This window comes from Myodes glareolus, chromosome 21, assembly GCF_982192425.1.
Source record: "Myodes glareolus chromosome 21, mMyoGla1.1, whole genome shotgun sequence".
NCBI classification, from domain to species: Eukaryota; Metazoa; Chordata; class Mammalia; order Rodentia; family Cricetidae; genus Myodes; species Myodes glareolus.
Genome location: NC_142046.1, coordinates 12,476,755 through 12,497,987, shown reverse-complemented (window position 1 = coordinate 12,497,987; position 21,233 = coordinate 12,476,755). Strand labels below are relative to the sequence as shown.

The 21,233-nt window shown below is 46.0% G+C and overlaps 1 protein-coding gene across 5 annotated transcripts in view; it reads right to left on the bottom strand.

Annotated features, from left to right (window-relative positions):
* Garnl3 (GTPase activating Rap/RanGAP domain like 3) overlaps window positions 1-21,233 on the bottom strand; it is a 149,995-nt gene that overhangs the window by 86,771 nt on the left and 41,991 nt on the right. For 3 of the 5 annotated variants that reach the window (XM_085681345.2, XM_085681346.2, XM_048432154.3), the window contains exon 3: window positions 14,076-14,145. The exons of 1 other annotated variant lie outside the window; for it this stretch is intronic. In XM_085681345.2, coding sequence (XP_085537471.2) covers window positions 14,076-14,145 — 70 coding nt within the window. Of the gene's footprint in view, window positions 1-14,075; window positions 14,146-15,147; window positions 15,340-21,233 lie in introns of those variants that run through there. One more of the 5 variants, XM_085681347.2, reaches the window with a different exon arrangement.

Below are 21,233 nucleotides of genomic sequence, written 5' to 3'. Positions count from 1 at the left end.
CAATTTATTCTGCAGCTATAATGCAATTTATTCTGGTACAGGACCTTTGAGAAATGACTTTCAATATAAACAGGTTTATAAAACTATAAACATTGGTCAATAAAGCAGACTCGTTTGATATTTTATATGCATCTCTCTCTCTCTCTCTCTCTCTCACACACACACACACACACACACACACGCATACCTTACACACATATCTTGCTTAGAAAGTATTATTCAGAAAGAAGAAAGCTTGTGCCAACAGAAATGTAGAGTCTGGAAATGTGGTTGTCTTAGGTTCTATCTCCAACATTACCAATAACAATAAATGAAAAGGGGGGGTGGTAGGCGGAAAGGCAGGCAGAAGGACCCATGCTGCCTCGGTGAGTGGTGCTGTGTGTCTTGTCACCTGTTCCGTTGTAGCTCATGTCCACTGCATGCAGAGAGGGGTAAAAGAGGCCTGCTCTGGGGTGGAGGTACCCTTCAGTCCTGTTCTGTTGGGACAAAGGACAAGGCAGAGACATGGGACGTTTGGCAGCCAGGGAACTCAACATCTTGGTATTTCATGAAGTACCGAGGCATTCTCATGGAGAGCTGGAAGGGAGAGTCAGGAGAACTGCCTGGGGTGCACAGGCCCGCGAGCCTAGGGTCCACAGTACAGCAGCAGAAACCAGGGAGATGGCTTCAACATGCTTGTTGTGGCACCTGCCCATACAGATACTTACAGACTTGGGAGGTAGGCTTTGCATTACAAGGGTCCTGCTTATTAGCAACTCGATTTTTCCTTCAAGAAAACAGTGGGCAAGATGTGGAGAGGGCTTTCTAGCTGCTGTCAAAGAGACCCTTGATTGAAGAAAGGTAAAGGATTCTGCAGAGCTGAGGGGTGAAAAGCCAGAGAAAGAAGTTTGCCCAGAGGACACTTTGAGGAGCAAGCAGGAAGGTCATCTGTGCAGGACCCAAACTCTGTCACCAGGTCAGGCGGGCAGAAGTGAGACTCAGCAGGCTTCGATGGAGGGACCCTGTCATCTGACAGCAGGGTCAGAGGGTGTGGAGGGAAGGTATGAGCTCAAAGGTCTGAAAGGGGTCTCGGCTTCTTGGCCTTCGTCATCTCATCAATGACACTTTGTTAAGCTCAACAGATCTCCAGTTAATATGAAGAGGGCCAAGGGATATTTCTGCACAGGGTTCTTTTTTTAAATTTTATTTATTTATTAAAAATTTCCACCTCCTCCCCACCTCCCCCTCCCTCTCCAGTCCTAAGAGCAGTCAGGGTTCCCTGCCCCGTGGGAAGTCCAAGGTCCTCCCCTCTTCATCCAGGTCTATGAAGGTGAGCATCCAAACAAACCAGGCTCCTACAAAGCCAGTCCATGCAGTAGAACCAAAACCCATTGCCATTGTCCTTGGCTTCTCAGTCAGCCTTGGGGCAGCGGGGTGTAAGGGGAGATGGGTAGGGAGAAGGGATGGATTGGGGAGAGCTTGGGAGAATGGGATGGGTGGGATGGAGGAAGGGTGGATATGGGAGCAGGGAAGTAAATATCTTAATTAAGGGAGCCATTTTAGGGTTGGCAAGAGACTTGACTCTAGAAGGGTTCCCAGGTCCAAGGAGATGTCCCCGGCTTGTTCCTTGTGCAGCAGAGGAGAGGGTGCCTGAACTGGCCTTGTCCCATAGCCACACTGATGAATATCTTGCATGTCACCATAGAACATTCATTTGGTGATGGATGGAGATAGAGACAGAGACCCACACTGGAGCACTGGACTGAGCTCCCAAGGTCCAAACGAGGAGCAAAAGGAGGGAGAACATGAGCAAGGAAGTCAGGACCGCGAGGGGTGCGTCCACCCACTGAGACGGTGGGACTGATTTAATGGGAGCTCACCAAGGCCAGCTGGACTGGGACTGATGGAGCATGTGATCAAACCAGACTCTCTGAATGTGGCTGTCAATGTAGGCTGTCTGCATAGGGTTCTTGCACCTGAAGTCACATGAATAGACAGGCCACCCACGTGATTGTGGCAAAATCTCTCAAGAGTGAATTGCCTTGAGAGACAGTGCTTTGATTGTTTGATTGCCTTGTAACACGACACCATCTGCATGAGGGTCAGAGGTCGGGGGCATATGCTGCTGGAAAATGCTCCAGAGACGCAAATAAGAAGGTAGGACTCTGTGTTAGAGCTGACAACAGAAGGAGCAGTCAATAGAGGATGAACTAAGGTGTCCATGTGGTCTTTTGTAGTCCGGCCAGTTAATGAAGGGTGCTCACAAACTGAAAAGAAACCAACAGAAAAGGGGTGGGGGGAGAAAAGGGCTTCACTGCAAGTAGGAAGTGTCACGGAGGGTCCTATAGCAAATGTCTCAGAGAACAATCTGCCACTCTGGCCAGCAGCTGCCTGTACCAAAGGATGGCTGGAGCAGGGGCAATGCCCTTCATAGCTGCTCTCTTACTCTGAGCTTCAGATAGCTGGCTTTTTCTCAAGTTCTTGTAAGAAACTGAGCAAACACTACTTCCATACTCCTCTTCCAGCCAAAGCCTCTACTGTATGTGTTTCAGATCAGCACAGAAGGCCCTGTCCACCTCACACCACCACACACAGCTACAAGACAGACACTGCTGGAAATTATAAGGAAGCTTTGTGTCGTGACTGTCTGTGCAGATGCTCAGAGCAGAGAAGTAAGTGCACCAGGAGGCTGGCAGTACCCGAGGGCCAGGTGTGTATATTCTGAACGCTGAAGACATAAGGTCTGGAGGCTGTTTTGCTTTGCTTGAGGATTCTGCAGGAAGAAAAACAACAGGACAACCCTCTAACGTAGGAACCATGAAGTCGTGCTGCCTATGACCATGAGTATAAAATGGAAGCACGCATGCCTGTAACTACTCTTTACTATAAATCTGAAATAAAACTTTAGAGGAGCAGCTGCTGCCCTGAGGGAGACAGAAGACTTGCCCTCTTTACGACAGCATGCTCTGTGGCACAGAAAGGCCACGCACATGGATAGGACAGGAGGCTCCCAGAGACCTCAGTCGGAGGTTAGAAAGCCCAAGCAGCCATCTAGGAGCCATGGCGCTTGCCTGTACTTACAGCTACAGGGAGCACTGTGCAGGAGGATCAAGAGTTTGAGGTCAGCTTGGGCAAGACCCTGCTTCTTACAAAGTCAAAGAAAACAAGGCAGTAGTAACCCTTAGTTTAGATGCCAGCACAGAATGAAAGGAACAAAATGAACCAAAAGTAGGGAGAACAAAAAGCTGTCAGAGTGTGGAGGAGTGGGAAATGCTTGCTTTTTTTTTGTTTTTAATGTTGGGCATGGAACTCAGGACCTTGATTATGCAGCAGGAGCACTTTGCTAAGTTATTTCCCTGGTACCTTGACTCTTATTCAAAAGGTCACAGCCAACAAATGAAATTAGACATAAATAAAAAATAAGGGATCTAGACAGGAGACAATGCTGTTTGTGGAAGAGTGTCTATGTATTCAAAAGATGACAATTGTTTTTAAGTAAGAAGTGCAATGAAATATAGAAGCCTATTTTGTAGCTAATGTAATTGCTAAAGGGACACACACTAAATCTTCCCAGTAATTATCTGCAGGTGGTAGATGTTAAAGATGAATTTAATTGTCCTCTCTGTTCTTTGCAGTGTTATTTCTTTTCCTTCTTCCTTTTGGAGACAGTGTTTCTCTGTGTAGCCCTGGCTGTCCTGGTACTCACTCTGTAGATCAGGCTAGCTCAGAAACCCACCTGCCTCTGCCTTTCGAGTACTGGGATTAAAAGCATGTACCATCATGTCTGGCCTCTTCAGTGTATTTCAAACTCTCCTGTAACCAGCGTATCTTCTTTTGGAACCATAAATGGATATAAGAAATATATCCACTTGTATATGCCCACATGAATATACAGAAAAGTAAGAAAAGTAACAGAAAGAAACCACCAGACACTCAAGTTCTAGCAGAACTGATGCTCTAGCTAGTAAACAGACATCCAACAGTGAACTTGGAGCTTGTTAGGGGTACAAAGACTAAGGTGGCACCCCACGCTAGGCCTGCAAATAGTTACAAGACAAAATGTGACTGGCATCTTGGAGAAATGTAACGAGATACAAGGTTCCAGGGGGTCAAAGGTGAGTGGTCCATTAGAGCAGACAGGAAAGGATGCATGAATCAGCTGAGACTGGGCAGAGACGTGTGGAGATAGGAAGGAGGGGAAGGTGTGGGGAGAACCGTCAGCAGACCCCAAGATCTGAGGTTCACTGATGAATGAGAGCAGGGTTGTAGAAGGCCTGGGACATGGAGCTAAGCATGGACCATCGCCTAGGAGCATGAAGCGAGGACCCGATGCTGGTACCTGCTCGGCTAAAAGCATCAGGACATTGACAGGGCTGTACGCGAGGGCAAGCACTCTGTACATCAGGACACTGACAGAGCTGTACGTGAGGGCAAGTACTCTGTGCAGCAATAAGAAAATCATAATTGCAGCTTCCTGCTAATTACAGTGAGGAAAAACTAGATCGCATCTTAACTTTTGAATGGACTCTTTCAGAAGTCAGGGAGAACCAGAGGAAAATGCCAGGTCAAAGAAAGAGGAAACAAAACAGATGGCATGGGAAGCAAACATCTCTGTTCAGTTCTTATCCATACTTCTGCAGGAGAACAGAGAAGAAGCATATGAGGAAATAAAAGTCACTCTCAAAATCAAATCTCCTAAAAACCACGCACTCCAGTCTATTCCAGACGCACTAAATCAGAACGATTATCTCCAGTCCCAAGATCATGGGATTTTAAAATAAATACAATCCACTGCAGATAGAGTATGTGTGTGTGTGGGGGGGATGAGTAACCTTAGCTACCACCATCTGTGTGTCCATAGGCAAATTAACTAGCCTTTCAGAATTCCAGTGATCTTGTGTGTAAAATGGGGTTGATCACAGACTCTACATCTCCATGGGTCTTGTGACATTCCAATTAGTTTGCATATACAAAGCACCCAAAAGACCACTGGCATTGGCTATGTGCAAAGGCCTTTGGTGCTCTTGTCAGGACCAGTTTAGTTATGAGCAAGAAGGGTAATATGGGAAGAAGTGAGGAGGGAAGTCACAGAACTGGTGTGAGGTTCAGAACGAGAACTCAGAGAATGCTGAAATGTATTCCCGGTGTAACAGAAACATATTCACATCTATCAAGCCAGCCCAACTTGAGAGGATGCTTTAAACTACTGCAACACAGTGAAAACTGCAACTGACCAACTAAAAAGCGTGGCCAAGAAGCACATAATCCCCTAAGGATTTGCTTTCATTAAGAAGGTAAAGTAATTCATTATCAACAATTATTCACATCTAACAGGAGTAGATGGGGGTGTGAAACTGGACCTTTTCTGGTACAGCAATCATGGTAGGGGACACTGGGATTTATTTTGCTGTGATTTTTGCTGTTAAATTCACTTAGTAGGAAAAAAGGAACAAAAAGGACCATGGGTCCCGTCTCTAACAAAGAAGCACCAAAGCCGCCCCAGCTGTGGATGGATGGATGTGTGTGCCCTGTGAAGACCATGCTGGGCTCTGACTCAGGGAAACACTGGAAGAAGAGGGTCTTGGCTAAGGGCACCAAGTCCCATGGTGTCTGCCAGAGGTCAGTTAATACATGAACTAATGCCTTCATTTCTGAGAGCTAAGAGTCCATGGGAAGAAAGGCTGGCAAAGGGACTGTCCCCACCCATTGTTCAACAGCACCATAAGAAGTAGAGTGCGGTTCTCACTCTGCATGTCTATGACACACTGTCGAGTTCTACAGATCTGATGGCAGAGCTGTATAAACTCAGAAGAAAATGTGGGGCTTTTCTGAAACTTTCGGAATTGAAAACATTTTTTTTTTCTCATTTGAGTAGTGTGCAAGGCAATCACATATTTCTGTCAAGTCAAAGATCTGCTTTTCGGGGCTGGAGAGAAGGCAGAGGACCAGGGTTTGATTCCCAGAACCCACATGGGGCAGCTCACAACCACCTGCAACTCCAGTGTCAGGGCACTGGATGCCCTCTCTGGCCTCTGTGGGCACTGCATGCAAGTAGTGCAGACAAACAGGTACAAACACATACATATAAGCAGTTGTTTTTTTTTTTTTAAATATTTGCTTATGGTCACAACTGGTGATCCACACTTCTAAACTCTGGCCACTGATCTGCAAGTGGACACAGGCATGCAATGGACATGTGAAGGAGAGAACACACAGGACACAAACGGGAGGCCAAGGCTGCAATCAAACAGGCAATACCAGAGACTGTGCTCAGAGATTCATGAGCACTTTGCCACCCACAATCAAGGTGGGAAGCTGCTCTATTCCATTTCCTGCACTGAAGAATTACCCAAATAAGCAAGGGGCCTGCAGTTTGTATCTTTGGCTGTGAAAAACAATCTGTCATACACAGGTCGTGATTTAAAGTATCTCTTAAAGTAAAGCAGGGCACCGCAGCTTATCACTGGCAAAGAGCCCCACACAAGCTGTGGGAGCCAGAGACGGAGCTGAGTCAAGGTGGCTGTGGGAGCAGAGAATGACGCAGAGGCTCAGAGGGCATGGCTGAGGAGGAAAATCAGAACACACAGAGAAAACCTGTGGCCTCGGGGATGTGAGTGCCCCATGGCCCACAGAGGGCAGAGAACAGGTGCGGGCACCTCTAGTGTGGAGAGTGGAGATCACACTGAATTTGCTGGCATCATCTGGTGCTCTTCTGGGCTGTCTGCAGCTGCTGGTACAGTTTTGTGCCCCAGCTGTCCGTGTCATTACCAGACCCTGGTGCTCATGATGGCCACCAGACGGCTGGTCGGGTGGCGTGCTACCATTCACGTTTTGTTGGTACTGGAAAGCGAGTCACAGAATCATGCCATACAGAAAAGTAGGATGGTGCTTGGGGCAATAAGAGCAAAGCCATTTCACACACCAGACAGGTGTCCAGGGAAGACAGAGAAACTATCCTGTTTATGGTGGATGAAGAAAATGCACTTTTGTTTATGCCCTACCTTATGTGTTAAAGAGGATTTGAAGAAACTTATGGAAATATATCTTAGTCAAAGGATAAACTTAGACACAGCACACAAGAGAATATCAGATGTGGGTAATCAATCTGAAAACAAGAGGGCATTGTATGTTATAGGAGACAGGTTAAAAACAAAATAAAACAAAACAAAACAACAAAAACAACAACAACAAAAAAAACCCAGCTCTGAACTTCCTGGAGGCCGCTGTAAAGAGAGAAATCCTCTCACCTAGAAAGCTTCCCGCTAGCAGACTGACAGTGAATCTGTGTCTGAGGAAAAGTGTGCTACTTTCTGGTCCTAAGGAAAAAAATTCTCTTAGGTCCTATTAAAAGAGACACTGACAGACAAAAAAATAAAAATTCAGCATCCTATTGCAAGATACTCCACTTTCCACATGGCTGGCTTTCATTGTCCATCATAGGAATTTAAAGGGACAGTGTCTGGGCGTAGACCAAGGAATGCAGGTCTGGGAGGGTTAGGCAAGGCGGGCCAAGTGTGTTCCTAGCTGCTGTCCAGCCAGGCTCGATCCAGGAATTAAATTTAAAGCATTTAAAGGCAGACATCCCTTGGGGATAACGCTTGGACAGAAAACAGTTTGAAATTATACCTTTGAGCTCAAACTTGAAGCAGGCTACTCTGCTGATTAAGGTGGTCACTCTCACGATGGACCTGGTTTTCTTAGAAAACACCCAAGAGGCAGCAAGACTGCCAGAATGGAGGACTGCAGACTTGTAGCCAAAAGTAAATCTCTAAAAAGCTTTTTTTAAAAATTTATGTCTGCCTGCTTGTCTAAATGTGTACCACATGCATGTACCACTCAGAGAGGCCAGAAGAGGGCGTAGGAGCCTTTGGAACTGGAATAACACTTGTGCGGCACACACAAATCTGGGTTAAATGTCACCTCTGGCATGTATTAGCCATGGGACCTCAGAGCAACAGTGCATGGGAGCCATTCAGAACTCACAGATGTCTTCTGAGCATCCACAGAATGATGCACAGCCAAGCAACACCTACCTCATCTGGTTGTCTGTAAGTATTCATTCTCAGCTGCTTCTCACACAGCTCAGCACAGCACACAGCAAGCATTTAATAAATGTTAGAACTAGTAACAACAACAACGGCAAAATAAAGCCAAACAGAAGACGTCTGGCTCCACGCTCATATGTTAACATGCTGAAGATCCCTCTAGTGTGACTCTCAGAAAACAGCCTGGTAAAACCTCAAAGTTGGCAAAACTGAGCATCCACACAGGCAGGCGCGATCATGCTAAGACGCCGGTGAATACAAGCTGTGTGTCCTGAGGTCCCTCGGGGAGCTGACTTGCTGCATAAGATACACTGGGAACATCTGGGGATCGTAGTTGTAGAATGTTTAATTCTTGATATTCCTGAGGGACATATGCTGTCCCCTTCTCTAATCTCTCAATTTGGGCATGCCACATGGAATATGATTTTGTCCATAAAATGTCCACAAAAACAGAAGACATCACCAGCTCCAAATGGAGAGCAAAATGTTCTGTTAGGGCTGCTGAGGCAGCAGCTAAGTTGCTCATCAGCAAGGGATCGCCTCTGTAGCACAATCCCTCAAGTGCGGTTTATATTTGCGCCCAAGCAAAAGGACAAATGACTCCTTCCTAAATTCTGAGGGGGCTGGGTGATAGCTTAGTCAGAAAAATGCTTGCTACGCAAGCATGGGGAGCTGAGCTTGGTCCACAGAAGCCATGTTTAAAAAGCTAGGCACCCATCTAGCCATCTATGTCACCAAGGAAAACAGGTTACATCTTGCTGAGTCACTGCAGACCCCTACCCCAAACATAATAGGCTATCTCCAAGGGTATTGGTTTCTCTCTACAACCTGATGGTAAAGTCCTACTGCTGAAGAGACTAGTCATGCCTTTGAATAGATGGAGCTGATGCCTAACTAGAAGCTCCATCCCAGCTGATAGCGTTCATGGGGCTGGAAGGTATTTTACACACTACTGGAGGAGAACAGTAACCATCAGTATCACAAACCCTCTGACCTACAAGAGCAACAAGATATACTGGTGTAATACTTGCACCATGTTATGGGACTGACCAATCACTCTTTTTGTCTGTTTAATATTGGGTTTAAGACTCACTTCAAGAGATGGAACCCCCATCTGTAAACTGGAAACTGTAAAATGGCCAAGAACCCAAGATTAGGCAGGTCGTGGGCCCTGGGGAAAACCTACTCCTGCTATTCTGTTACAGGATCAGCAATAAAATGAGAAATCTACAACCGGACAATACAAAGACGGAAAGACTTCTCAGCCTTAAATGAGTGTCTTTATCAACCCTCCCCCAAGGCTCAGGGATAAATATGGCAGAGGAAGAAAGACTGGTAAGGGTCAGAGGTGACAGACGACTCCAAGGAACCAGTGTCGTCCAGACCAACAGGGCTGAGGCAATGTGAACTCACAGAGACTGCACTGCACACGTGAGACCTGCACGGTTCACACCACACATAAGTCCAGCACGGAGAAAGGGATGGAGATACAAAGTTCTTAACCAAGAAACGATCTGCAGTGGAAACGTGCAGGGAAAGGGAAGACAGTGTTCTCCAATGGAGTGTCAGTAAGTGTGTCCACCACAGTCTAGGGTCAGTAAGTGTGTCCACCACAGTCTAGGGTCAGTAAGTGTGTCCACCACAGTCTAGGGTCAGTAAGTGTGTCCACCACAGTCTAGGGCAAGCCCCGTGCCTGGGAGTAGCTGATCAAGACAAAATGGGCTCCATTTGTGTGTATATGTGTGGTTTCTGTTTTGTTTTGATATTTTGTATATTTTTGGGTTTTTTTCTTTGATTTTCATTATTTTGGACAAAGAAAGAACATAATGTTGGGTAGGCAGGGGAGTGGGGAGAATCTGGAGGAGTTGGGGAAGGGGAAAGAATGTGCTCAAAATATATTGTTTAAACTTTTTATAATGACAACAACAGCAATCATAAGAGTATAATAAAGCTGAACATGGTGGCTTGTGATTCCCATTCCCACTTCTGAATAGATAGAGGCAGGAGGAGTCTTGGGGTCTCCTGGTAGGCCAGCCTTGCCTGATTGCTGAGTTATAAGCCAAGTGAGCAACGAGTGTGGAACCTGAGGAATGTGACACCTGATGCTGACCTATGGCTTCTACACAAACACACACACACACACACACACACACACACACACACACACACACAAGAGAGAGAGAGAGAGAGAGAGAGAGAGAGAGAGAGAGAGAGAGAGAGAGAACAAGGAACCTTTGAGGATCTTCCAATATGAAAGGCTGCAGATTCCAACAAGCTCATTGCCAACCATTCAGACAGCACATATGCCAGACATTTTTGAGGCCACTCTGAGTTCCTAACAACAAAACCCTGCCACCATCAGAGGGAAGCATTGCTGTGCTTCTTTTCTGCACAGTGGAGTAGCATGCAGACAGAGAGTGTGAGCTCACCCATTAAGACACAGACGACAAAGGAATGAACAATATTCCAGCCTGATTTATGATAACTTGAAATCACATGCAGATGGTAACTTCCTAGAAGGATCAAGAAGCAGGGATGCATGACAAACTGCAGCTGGACCACACTGAGCGCAGGGGTGCATGACAGTCTCTATCTGGAATGCACTGAGCGCAGGGGTGCATGACAGTCTCTATCTGGAATGCACTGAGCGCAGGGGTGCATGACAATCTGTGACTGAACCGCACTGAGCGCAGGGGTACATGACAATCTGTGACTGGATTGCACTCAGCACAGGGGTGCATGACAATCTGTGACTGAACCGCACTGAGCACAGGGGTACATGACAATCTGTGACTGGATTGCACTCAGCACAGGGGTGCATGACAATCTGTGACTGAACCGCACTGAGCGCAGGGGTGCATGACAATCTGTGACTGAACCGCACTGAGCACAGGGGTACATGACAATCTGTGACTGGATTGCACTCAGCACAGGGGTGCATGACAATCTGTGACTGGACTGCACTGAGTGCAGGGGTGCATGACAATCTGCGGTTGGAATGCACTGAGTGCAGGGGTGCATGACAATCTGCGGCTGGACTGCACTGAGTGCAGGGGTGGAGGCTAGAACACACTGAGCACAGGGGTACATGACAATCTGAGGTTGGACTGCACTGAGTGCAGGGGTGGAGGCTAGACCACACTGAGCACAGGGATGCATGACAATCTGCAGCTAGACCGCATTGGGTGTAGGGGTGCATGACAGTCAGTGGCGGGACTGCACTGAGCAAAAGTCTATGTTGTGCTCATACCATTTATCATTTTTACCACATCAGTTTCCTGCGTATCCAGTCAAAGGGCACCAACAGATCAATAAAAGCTACAAACAATCTTTTGCTGTCCCTGACAGCACTTTCGATAGAAAGTGATGAGGGATGGTTGATGGTGTGATAGTTGTGCCTTGCTTAGACTGTTGCCAGGAGAGACTGGACTTGCAATCCACCAGGAAGAAAAGTGGCATATGTTAAGGCAGAACGCACAGCAAGCTAATGAGTCTAACTGTGTTGGTGGTGGTCAAATAGGCTTAGTTTTCCTTTATTATTTTCTTTTCCTTTATTATTTTTCATGGGTTAAACTGCTCTCTAGTTTCTCTCAAGTTAGAACACTCACTCATTCAATCAATATTATTAAGCAACTAATGCTATTATTGTGCTTAGTACTGGGGTTATACGAGCAAACAAACAGCTGAGATCCCTATCTGTGGGGAGCGTAATAATTTGTTTCCATTCTTATGGGATTAATGGGAGTGTCAGGAATGAGACTACTAGTAGCAGAAGAAAGTTCCATGATATGAGAGGGTGGGGTGGGACATCAACACACTTAGAGTTTAGTATCCAAGGGAGTCCTGGAACCAGTCTTGCCATAGATCCCATCAAGTCGGGGGTGACTGGTGACCAGCTACACTCGTGATTTCGGGCCCTCCGGGTGTGATCTGGATCAACAGCATCAATGGCAATGCAGGAACTTGTTGGAAATTCTGACTGTGGGCTAACTCTACTGCGTTTGCAGCTCAGCAGTCCATGCCCGACCAGCTTTCCTGCTGACTCTGATGTCCACTCAGCTCACCTGCCGCTCTCAAGAGCCATCTGGGAATTCTATGACTCCCACAGATCCGAAGAGCTCACCGGTTATACCCATGCTGTTTCTCTAAGCATCACGTTTGCTCTTCACGAAGGCTCCAGACTACTCCACCCAGTCCAGTCTTCATCTGACTATGAAAGTTCTACTTCCGTTACTGAATTTCAGCTTCACTACAGTGACAGGTTAACATGGAACATGCTAAGTGCTGGGTGCCATTGCCTTATCTCAACCTCACGGCAAAGCTATAGAAGAAAATGTGAGTATCCATAGTGTTTTTGTTTGTTTGTTTGGTTTTGAGTCAGGGTTTCTCTGTGTAGCTCTGGCTGTCCTGGAACTCACTCTGTAGACCAGGCTGGACTTGAACTCAGAGATCCTGCCTCTGCCTCCAGAGTGCTGGGATTAAAGGTGTGCACCACCGCCACCCAGTTTAGTATTCCTATTCTATGAATGAGAAAACGGAGGACAAGAGAGGCTCAAGATCATGTCAGCAGTAAATGCTTAACAAGAAAGACTTAGAGCATACGCTAGCAGTCAGGCGCTTTACTGAGGACTAGTGACAGATCTGTGGAGGCGTGGAGATGTGAACCAGAGCCTGCTTGCTTTGTTATTACTCCCGGCTGCCCCACCTCTGCTAGGCAGGGTCATCTGTTCACTGTTCTTATGGAACGCCATTGTCAAGGATCCTGCTGCCCACCATTGCTGTTGTCTGGTCTGTGCCATAGCCTACTGTCCTTCATGAGGCCTTCCATGCCGTCTCCCTGAGGTTCCTTGCTGGGGCGGGTGGCTCCCTCCCTTCTCTTAGCTCCTATCATGGTATTCCTCTATGTAGCCCTTCCTACTCTGAATTATATTCATGCCCAGGCTCCTCACAGAGAAGCAGTGGTCTGGGTCAGTGGGCTAGGTGTTGACGATGACTGACAGCAGGCACGGAAGCAATCGGCGTGCCTTTGATGTGGCTACACTTATTCTTTAGATGATGTATGGAATCTGCTCAGCCCCTTAAGAATGAAGACCAAACCTTTTATTTTATACTTTATACTTATATACTCATAATAATATACTTATATTTATATTCAACCAGGCACATAGTCCAGTCTGTTATGTATGCTTAGAATCAAACAGAGGGCCACTGGTACTCAACTCTGTAAGCTGCTCTCCTAGTTAAACTCTGTAACGATGCCGCTTATATTAACAGTGGGTACCGGCTACTATGCTAGTGGACAGAAACAACTCATATTTAAATAACAGAACAGCAGGGCTAATGTCCTCAGCTGTGACCAATAATAACCAATGCAGTTTACAAGCACATTTTCTCGGAATGGTTCAAATCCCATGCAACTGGAAGACTAAATCACAATGCCATCATTAAAAACTGAGTCTACCAATGTTTTTATTTTCCCTCTTTAAGAAGAACGTACACTCTAAAAATCATACCACAAACTATAATGTCTCATTGTTAAAAAATTAGATACTTCATTTTAGACATTTATCATCTGTTACAGTACCAATCTGGCCCAACTAATAGGCTTTTAACAGGAAAATATCTCACATATTCTAACTCTTGCCCCACACTCAGAAAGCAAAAACAAAATCAGAATGCAAATGTCAATAATCATTAAACTTTTAAAACTAGATCTGTAAACTTGCAGGAACAGGATAATATAAAAATAAAATGCTACCTTTCTTAATTTATAAGTTACTTAATTCTATGTACTGCTTAATAGAGAAAAATACCAAGCCACAATATATGTTAACAAACTGGAAGACACAAGATTAAAAGTACGTAGCAATGAAAAGAAATAAAGATGATCAAATAATCATAATCTTTCAGCAGTTACTGATTCCAATTAAATCTCGACATGGCACACATACAGTTTAATAGTAAACATACAACAAAAGGGGTTGATGAGCTTGGCAATCGCCTCCAAGTCTGAATCAATGAACCACTACTGAACAGACAGCATTAACTTACCAGCTCCACAGATCCATAATGTTTCCTACTGAAATCCCCACGTCTACAGCCTAGGTCTTCTGAGACAGAGCTGGAACAAAAATGCTTCATCAGTATTACACATAGCGATCTGGCTACACACCTTCTGAGAAAAAAAAAAAGGCTGCAATGGAACAGGTTCGCAGTGTCCGTGCGCCTCACTGCAGGGGAACCTCCTTGCAACAGACACCGTCCCCAGCAGCCATTGCAGAGCCAGGCTTTCACGAAGCCCTCAGTCAAAAGAAAAACGTCCAAGTCATCCCTAGAAGTACAGGGAATGATTAAATTAAAAATTTAGTTCATTTGAAATCAATTGAAATTCTCAAAGCTATTGGTGGATTATGATTTCATTCCGTATTACGGAAGGGATGGCAGCCCTGCAGGAACTTGAGGCAAGGGACAAAGCTGCTGAACCAGATCTTGCAATTATCTTTTGCTTAAAAGAGTGGAGCCTCTTTGTCCCAAATATGCAACATAAAAATAACCAGCATCATTTAAAGCTGTATTTTAAGAAAGAGACAAAATTCCCAAATCCTCATAAGCTCCCTCCCCTTCCCTAGCATTTAATTTAAGATTTTTACGTGTTAACATGAGAGAGAGAGAGAGAGAGAGAGAGAGAGAGAGAGAGAGAGAGAGAGAGAACAGAACTAACAGAAAATACAAAAATCTAACATGTGAGTATATTTATTTTTGACATGGCAACAACTAATACTTCCTACCCTCCCCTCCATCCCCACCCAAACAGGCTTAAATCAGATATGCAAACTCACATGCCGTGGTCCAAGAACAAATAAAACAAAGATGAAAACTGCTATTGCATTTGCATCTTGCATGCATAGCTCCCCTCTCAAAAGGCACGTGCCTTATTGGCTACTTAGTCTACCTAGGACTCCACAGCAGAAAGCCCCCCAGTACAAACAGTTTTAATAAGTTTGGCTTGACTATGCATGCAAACAGCTTTCATACAACATAAAATAAAATTTCGCAAGAATCACACGTTTCGTCTATTCAAACTAGTTAGACTGTCACATGCAGAGACAGGTGCACTCAGTACCTTTTCATTCTTTCTTACAAGGTAGCTACATTTTCTAAATTACAGCCCTCCTGGTACATTTGGAAAGAGACTGATTCTGATGTTCAGCATCCACAGAGTTGATTCTCTGCCAGGACACTGTTTGATAGGCTCCAAGAAAGACAGCATGAGAGAAATGAGATTAGAGTCTAATGGTGTTCTGCCTCCACCATTTCACAGAGATGGCTGAACTCATCTTATATGAGAAAGTTAACCTTTTCTCGCCCTCACTCCTTTAGCTGAAACTGTGTGGCATATCAATGAAGACTGTTTGGAAGGTGTGCCTAGGCTACTTTCCTGTTTGGGTTGACATCCTTTCTCCCCTTACTCAAAACACACACACACACAAAAAATCTCTAAGAGAGACTAAAACAATTCCCTCACTGGTTTATTCCAGTCTGGCCTCTGCCCATTATTAGAATGTGATCTGAGAATGTTCTTAGAGACACTGTCCTGGCCCTGCATTTGGGTCGAAGGTTCTCTCCTGTTTGGCTGGGTTAGTGTGAACAGCAGATGTCCTTCAGAGGCAGGTCTCTGCATGGCAAAGCCCAGGCAGTGTGGATGCTCTGCCCAGGTTGCAATCCCGGCTTTGGTTTCTGTTAGGGTCACAATTAAGGTAGCAGCGGCAGCAGCAGCTCAAACTCAACAAGCCCAACATGAAAAGCAAAGCCAGGGGCTCTAAGTCCCTCCACTGAGAAGGTTCTGAGACATGCTTTATCTTTGTCATGTTTGTCAGTTCTTTATCTTTGTCAACAGCCAGAAGCAAACATAGTCAAGATGACAGCTCTCAGTCCATGACCATATGCCACCCTAGAGTATCTGCCTTCCCTAGATGTCTCTTAGAGGGCCAACAGTACCCCATGGAATCGATCCAGGATGCCACAGCTATAGAATGCCTGTTGTCGGCTGCCCTTCCCTCCCTCTAATTACATTCCCTCTAGTGCTCTGCAGAGAGCTTGCTCGTGATGAGAACCAGGGTTGGGGCACACATCTGGGCCTGTAAGAGACATCCAAAGTAGCTAGGTCAGAAATCCCTCCTACCCAGGTGACCACACATGGGTTTCCAGGAGCAGGGGCCATGTAGAGCTCTACAAGGAATTCTGATTGCTCCTAGCCCCATTGTTCCACTCACTGTCTGGCAAAGGTGGATGTGCAATATGCAGTCACTCCTGGATGCATATACACATCATCCAGGTCTGCCTGGTCAGTGTCTCACAGCATTCTTGGTAAGCATCAAGGCAGGCCGCCTGCTGCCGTTCTCCCTGATGGGCCTTTTCGGTCTCTCCATTTGGGCAGGCCTGGTCGACAGTGTAGATGCAGCTGTGTGTATTAGACGGGCAAACTTGCTCCTTTCTCTCAGACATACTGTTGGACCATATTTGTTTTATCTTTTGATGAGACCATGTGATCTAGCTCTGGTCAAGACAGGATGGGACAAAAATGGCATATACTACTTGCAGATCCTTGCCCTGGGAGGTGCAATAGCCTCCCTGGTGTAGCAGGGTGGGAGACCCCAAAGGCCTGCAGCAGGGCAGAGATTCAAGATGAAGAAATCTCGGTCTCTGTGCGCCGTGTGGATGGCATCAGAAGCAGAATGGGAGGCACACATTTACCAAAGTCTTAGAGGTTGTGATCACAGTCACGTGATGTGTGGCCCTGACAGAAGGGATAAGGAACCTGACTGGGGGGGGGGGAAGGGGTGAAGTTAAAAAGGCAGTGATCTGCTTTACACTGCTGCAAAATAGTTGGCAAAAGTGAGCTCTCCAGCAATTTAGAAGGTGGATCATGTACCTTCTGAGGCTGCAGCTCCTGGAAACTGGAGCTGACAGAATCAGAGTGAAGTCATGTGCCGGCTCCCACTGGCTTTCACAGGGAAGAAAGCAGGGTCTGGAAGGAACTAAATGGGTATTCTGGTGTAGTCCAGAATCACCCGGGAAGAGGGTGAAGGGGAACGTATCTGCTCATAACCCCAAGACCAAGGTCTCAGTGTGGAGGAATAGGAGATTTATTTGTCCAGAGGGACAGAGAGCAGGGAATAAGAGACAAAGACAGATAGAGGATGAGGGAGATGGGGAAGGGAACAAGAGAAAGGGGGCGGGGGTATTTGACTTGAAGGGACCAAAGACTGCCTCTGGATAGAGGAGACAGACGAGGCACATAGGAAAACGGCAGTTTACCACTAGGTTAATGGCAGTTTGCTTGATCAAACCATATTAGCTTATATGGAATCCACGGCTTTTTATCCTCTGTGGAAACAAAAGCAGAACTTCTTTTCCAAAGCAACACATCCCTAGACTCAAATTTTGAAGTCAAGATACCTTTAAAATATATAGGTTGGTTTAGTTTAGTAGCCCATACAATGAAATGTCTCTCTGTACTTAGGTCATTTACAGTCAAAACTTCAAAGAAAACACAATAGTATACATAATCCAGACTCTCCGTGTATATTCCATCTTTATGTGGCTTATTTTTATTCTATTACTTTTTATACAAGTTTAATATTTATTTTATTATCTTTACTCCTTTAATCTATGACTGTATTCTTTTATATTTTAACTGTCTATATTCTTTTTCCCCTCTCTCTTTCTCAAGCCTATGTACATTTATCCAACACCTTGACCCATTTAGAGGTACAAGGGGAAACTCCATGTTAGGATGAGGTGTTTAATTTTGATTGGGTATGTTAATTAGGTGAGCCAAAGGGGACTTCTGTTTGCTGGACTTCAATACTTTGATAGCTGGACCTTGGTAGTCAGCCTAAAGAGGAGGAGGTGGCCAAATAAGGGAGCAGACCTTGGTGGCTAGCTTTAGGGATGTAACCTAATGGTTTTTAGCAAGACAGAGGGAATGGGAGAGAAGGGCAAGGCCTGCCAGAGCCATGATGGCCGTGTCTGAGCTGGCCAGAGTCCCTTCAGAGGGAACCTCGACTGACAGATTGCCTTAACTTGACTAGCCGATGGCCATGCCTGTGAGAGACTGATGCGGGAGTGTCCGCCTGCTATAGGAGGCACTGCCTGCAGGAAGGCGGCCTGGGCTGTGTAAGTCAGCTAGCTGAGCGCCAGCCACAAACAAGCCAGCAAGCGGCACTTCTCTATTGTTCCTGCTTCAAGTCCCTCAGTCACAGACTGCGGCCTGGCATTGTAGGCTGAAACAAACCCTTGCTTCCCTTAGGGTGCCTGTGGTTAGAGTGGGTTTTTTTTGTTTGTTTGTTTTTTGTTTTTACCACAACTGCAGAAAAGCAAGCCAAAACAATGGGAAGAAATAGTAAAGATAGAAATACAGAGAGCAGGGTTTAATGGAATTCAGAAATCAGTTTCTGAACCCCAAGCAAGAAGCATTCTGGCTAAATGAAGTGTGGTGTGTCTGTACCTTGTTCGAATCTCAGCAGGAGCATTCCCTTACCCAGTAGCTGGAATGGAGGGGACCACAGAGGGCACAACAACAAGGATCTTAAAGAAATACAGGAAGAATCGGAGCAGGACTAGCCTCACTGGGCTGTGCTTTGGATGAGAAATAGCACACTGTGAGATCACTAAGCGTCAGGTTATCTACTGCAAAAGCATTTCTAATTGATTTTTTTTTCCCTTTTGGTGCTGGGGACTGAACCTTGGGCCTTGTGTGTTTAAGTGCTCTACCATGGAGCTGAATCCGCAGCACATTTTTTTTTGTTTGTTTGCTTGTTTTAACTTTCTGTTTTGGAATAGAGTCTGGCTAAATCACTCAAAATGATCTTGTACTTGGATCCTCCTTCCTCTGTCTCCAAAATCACTGGAAGATAGACCTGTATCACTAGGTCTAACATAGTAAGTTTTTGTGCTGGATGCCTGGGGAGGAGGGGCTTTCTGACATAGCTACTTTGAATGCCCCCTGCAACCCAAGAAACAGAACTCAAGGCAGCCCCCACCATGAGCAAGCTAAACAGAGCTCACGGCAGCCCCCACCATGAGCGAGCTCTCTGTAGCTAGCTGGAGGAAGCGCAACGTAGCTTCCACAGAAGGGGATGTAGAAGATGCACAGACCAGGCTGACTTTACCTCAGGATACAAATCCACTGTCCACTTCTAAAGCAATTTTCTTGGAACACAGCCACACCTATTATGGTCTGTCCATCTGCTTTGGCATTTCAGCAGTGGACTCAACGAATTCCAACAGAAACCCTGATGACTTATCAAGCCCAAGCTATTTACTAAGAAGTTCTCAAAAGAAAACAAAAACAAGCAAACAACAATAAAAAAAAAAACCCATACTGCCAAGTCCTTGTAGTGGTCTCGGGGCAGCCCACAACCCCACATTCCTAATATCTACAAAAGTGCTCAACTTGACTCCCTGGGAAGCTCTGCAACAGTGTGGATTCCCTGGTCCTGGTCCGAGGCTACGCTCAGCCCATCTGCCAGCCAGAGAAGCAGCCCGGGGAGCTCTGTTGCAGATGGTCATAGGTGATGCTTTGAAAACTGCTCTTCGGATGCTTCTGGAGTCCCTGGGAACCTGCTAACTGTGCTACAGCATGCTCACGGGGAAGCACCAGGCCTAGGTCATGGTTTCTGTTCATGGATGGAGGTGGGAGCCTTCCTTCCATGCACTGCTACAGCCACAGACCTGGGCTCCTAGCCTCTCTGGACATCAGTTCTCTTATCTTGAAACGGTGGGTGAAAATACCCCATTTAACAGGATTATAAAGAATCCATAAGGAAAAGCAGTCAATGTGCTAAACTGGCACTTGTTACATGGAAGCTCATCTGAATGCTTGCTATTATTATTGCTCAATAATTAATCTCATTTTCTCTCAGGTTTTTAGAGAGAACCAGGTAGGGGCTCTTGGCATAAATAATTAACTTTTAAAGGATTTTTAAGTAGGACTTCTTTCCTCATGCATCAGTAAGAGAGTATGGGCCAAGCAGCATGTTTCCTGGAACCAGACTGAGGGGAATGCACCAATTTTAGCACCTGATCTCTTTCCTAAGAGTGTTGGCCCAGCAGGGTGACTTCAGTTAGAAAATACTCAAGACCCACTGTTGACAATGACAGAATAGACAAGTGAAGCCTGTTTAGAGTCGGCCACCAGAACCAGGCAGGTGCGGACAGGAACCACGAAGCTTCCAATTCCCTATATGCCATGTGGTCGAGGCTCTAAATAGCAACCCTTCTGTTTCAGCAAATTGATGTGTAAGGATGCTGGATCACGCTTCGCAAGCTTGCACAGTGCGGAGGACCTCCATGCTAAATCTCTACATATGGCCTGGGGTGGAGGCAGGCTCGACCAACTGCCATTACATAAGTTAGATTCCTGGAAAGCAGGATGGATTGGGCCCTCTGCAGAGTGAAGAGTTGCTGAAACTGAGTAAGGAGACCAGTGGAGGCTGGTGGTTCCCTCAGCTGGCCCTGATATCAGTGCCAACACTCACAGCTGGCAAGATCCACACAGCCAGGTTCCCATGGGTCTCAGACCCAGACAATGGTTAAAACCTCAGCATAAATAAATACTCTCCCTGGGTCAGTGAGGGGATTCTGTGAGAAACATCAGGCAGTTTCTGAAGCTCACCAGTAGGGAAGTTCAATGTCGAGAGCCCCAACACAGGGCCTTGGCCCCCCGACAAGCACACAGCAGGACACAGATGGCAGGGACCCCCACTGAAGGCCAAGGGACTTTTGAATGGTGCCAGACTACAGATTGAGGCTTGCAGGGAGTCCGGGGCTCCCAACAACAGGCGCCAGAATAGCTCATGACATACAAGAGACCAGTGTCATGCTCTCTGAAATGCATCAAGAGACACAGAAAAGCAGAGATGTGATTATAAATTAACTTCTAATGATGACATAAAAGAATTCCTCTAGCAAAGAACTGGACCAGAAAGCAGGGATCAAGGAGGAAGGTTTCTGGAGTGAACAGATCCCAAAAGTCAGGACCCTTTGATTCTTTTACTTTTAATATTTGTTTTTAATGTATATGAGTGTTTTGTCTGCGTGCATGTATGTCCATCACATGTGTGCAGTTCCCTCCGGGACTAGAAGAGGGCATTGGATTCCTGGGACTGGAGCTAGAGATGGTTGGGAGCTGTCAGGAGGGTGCTG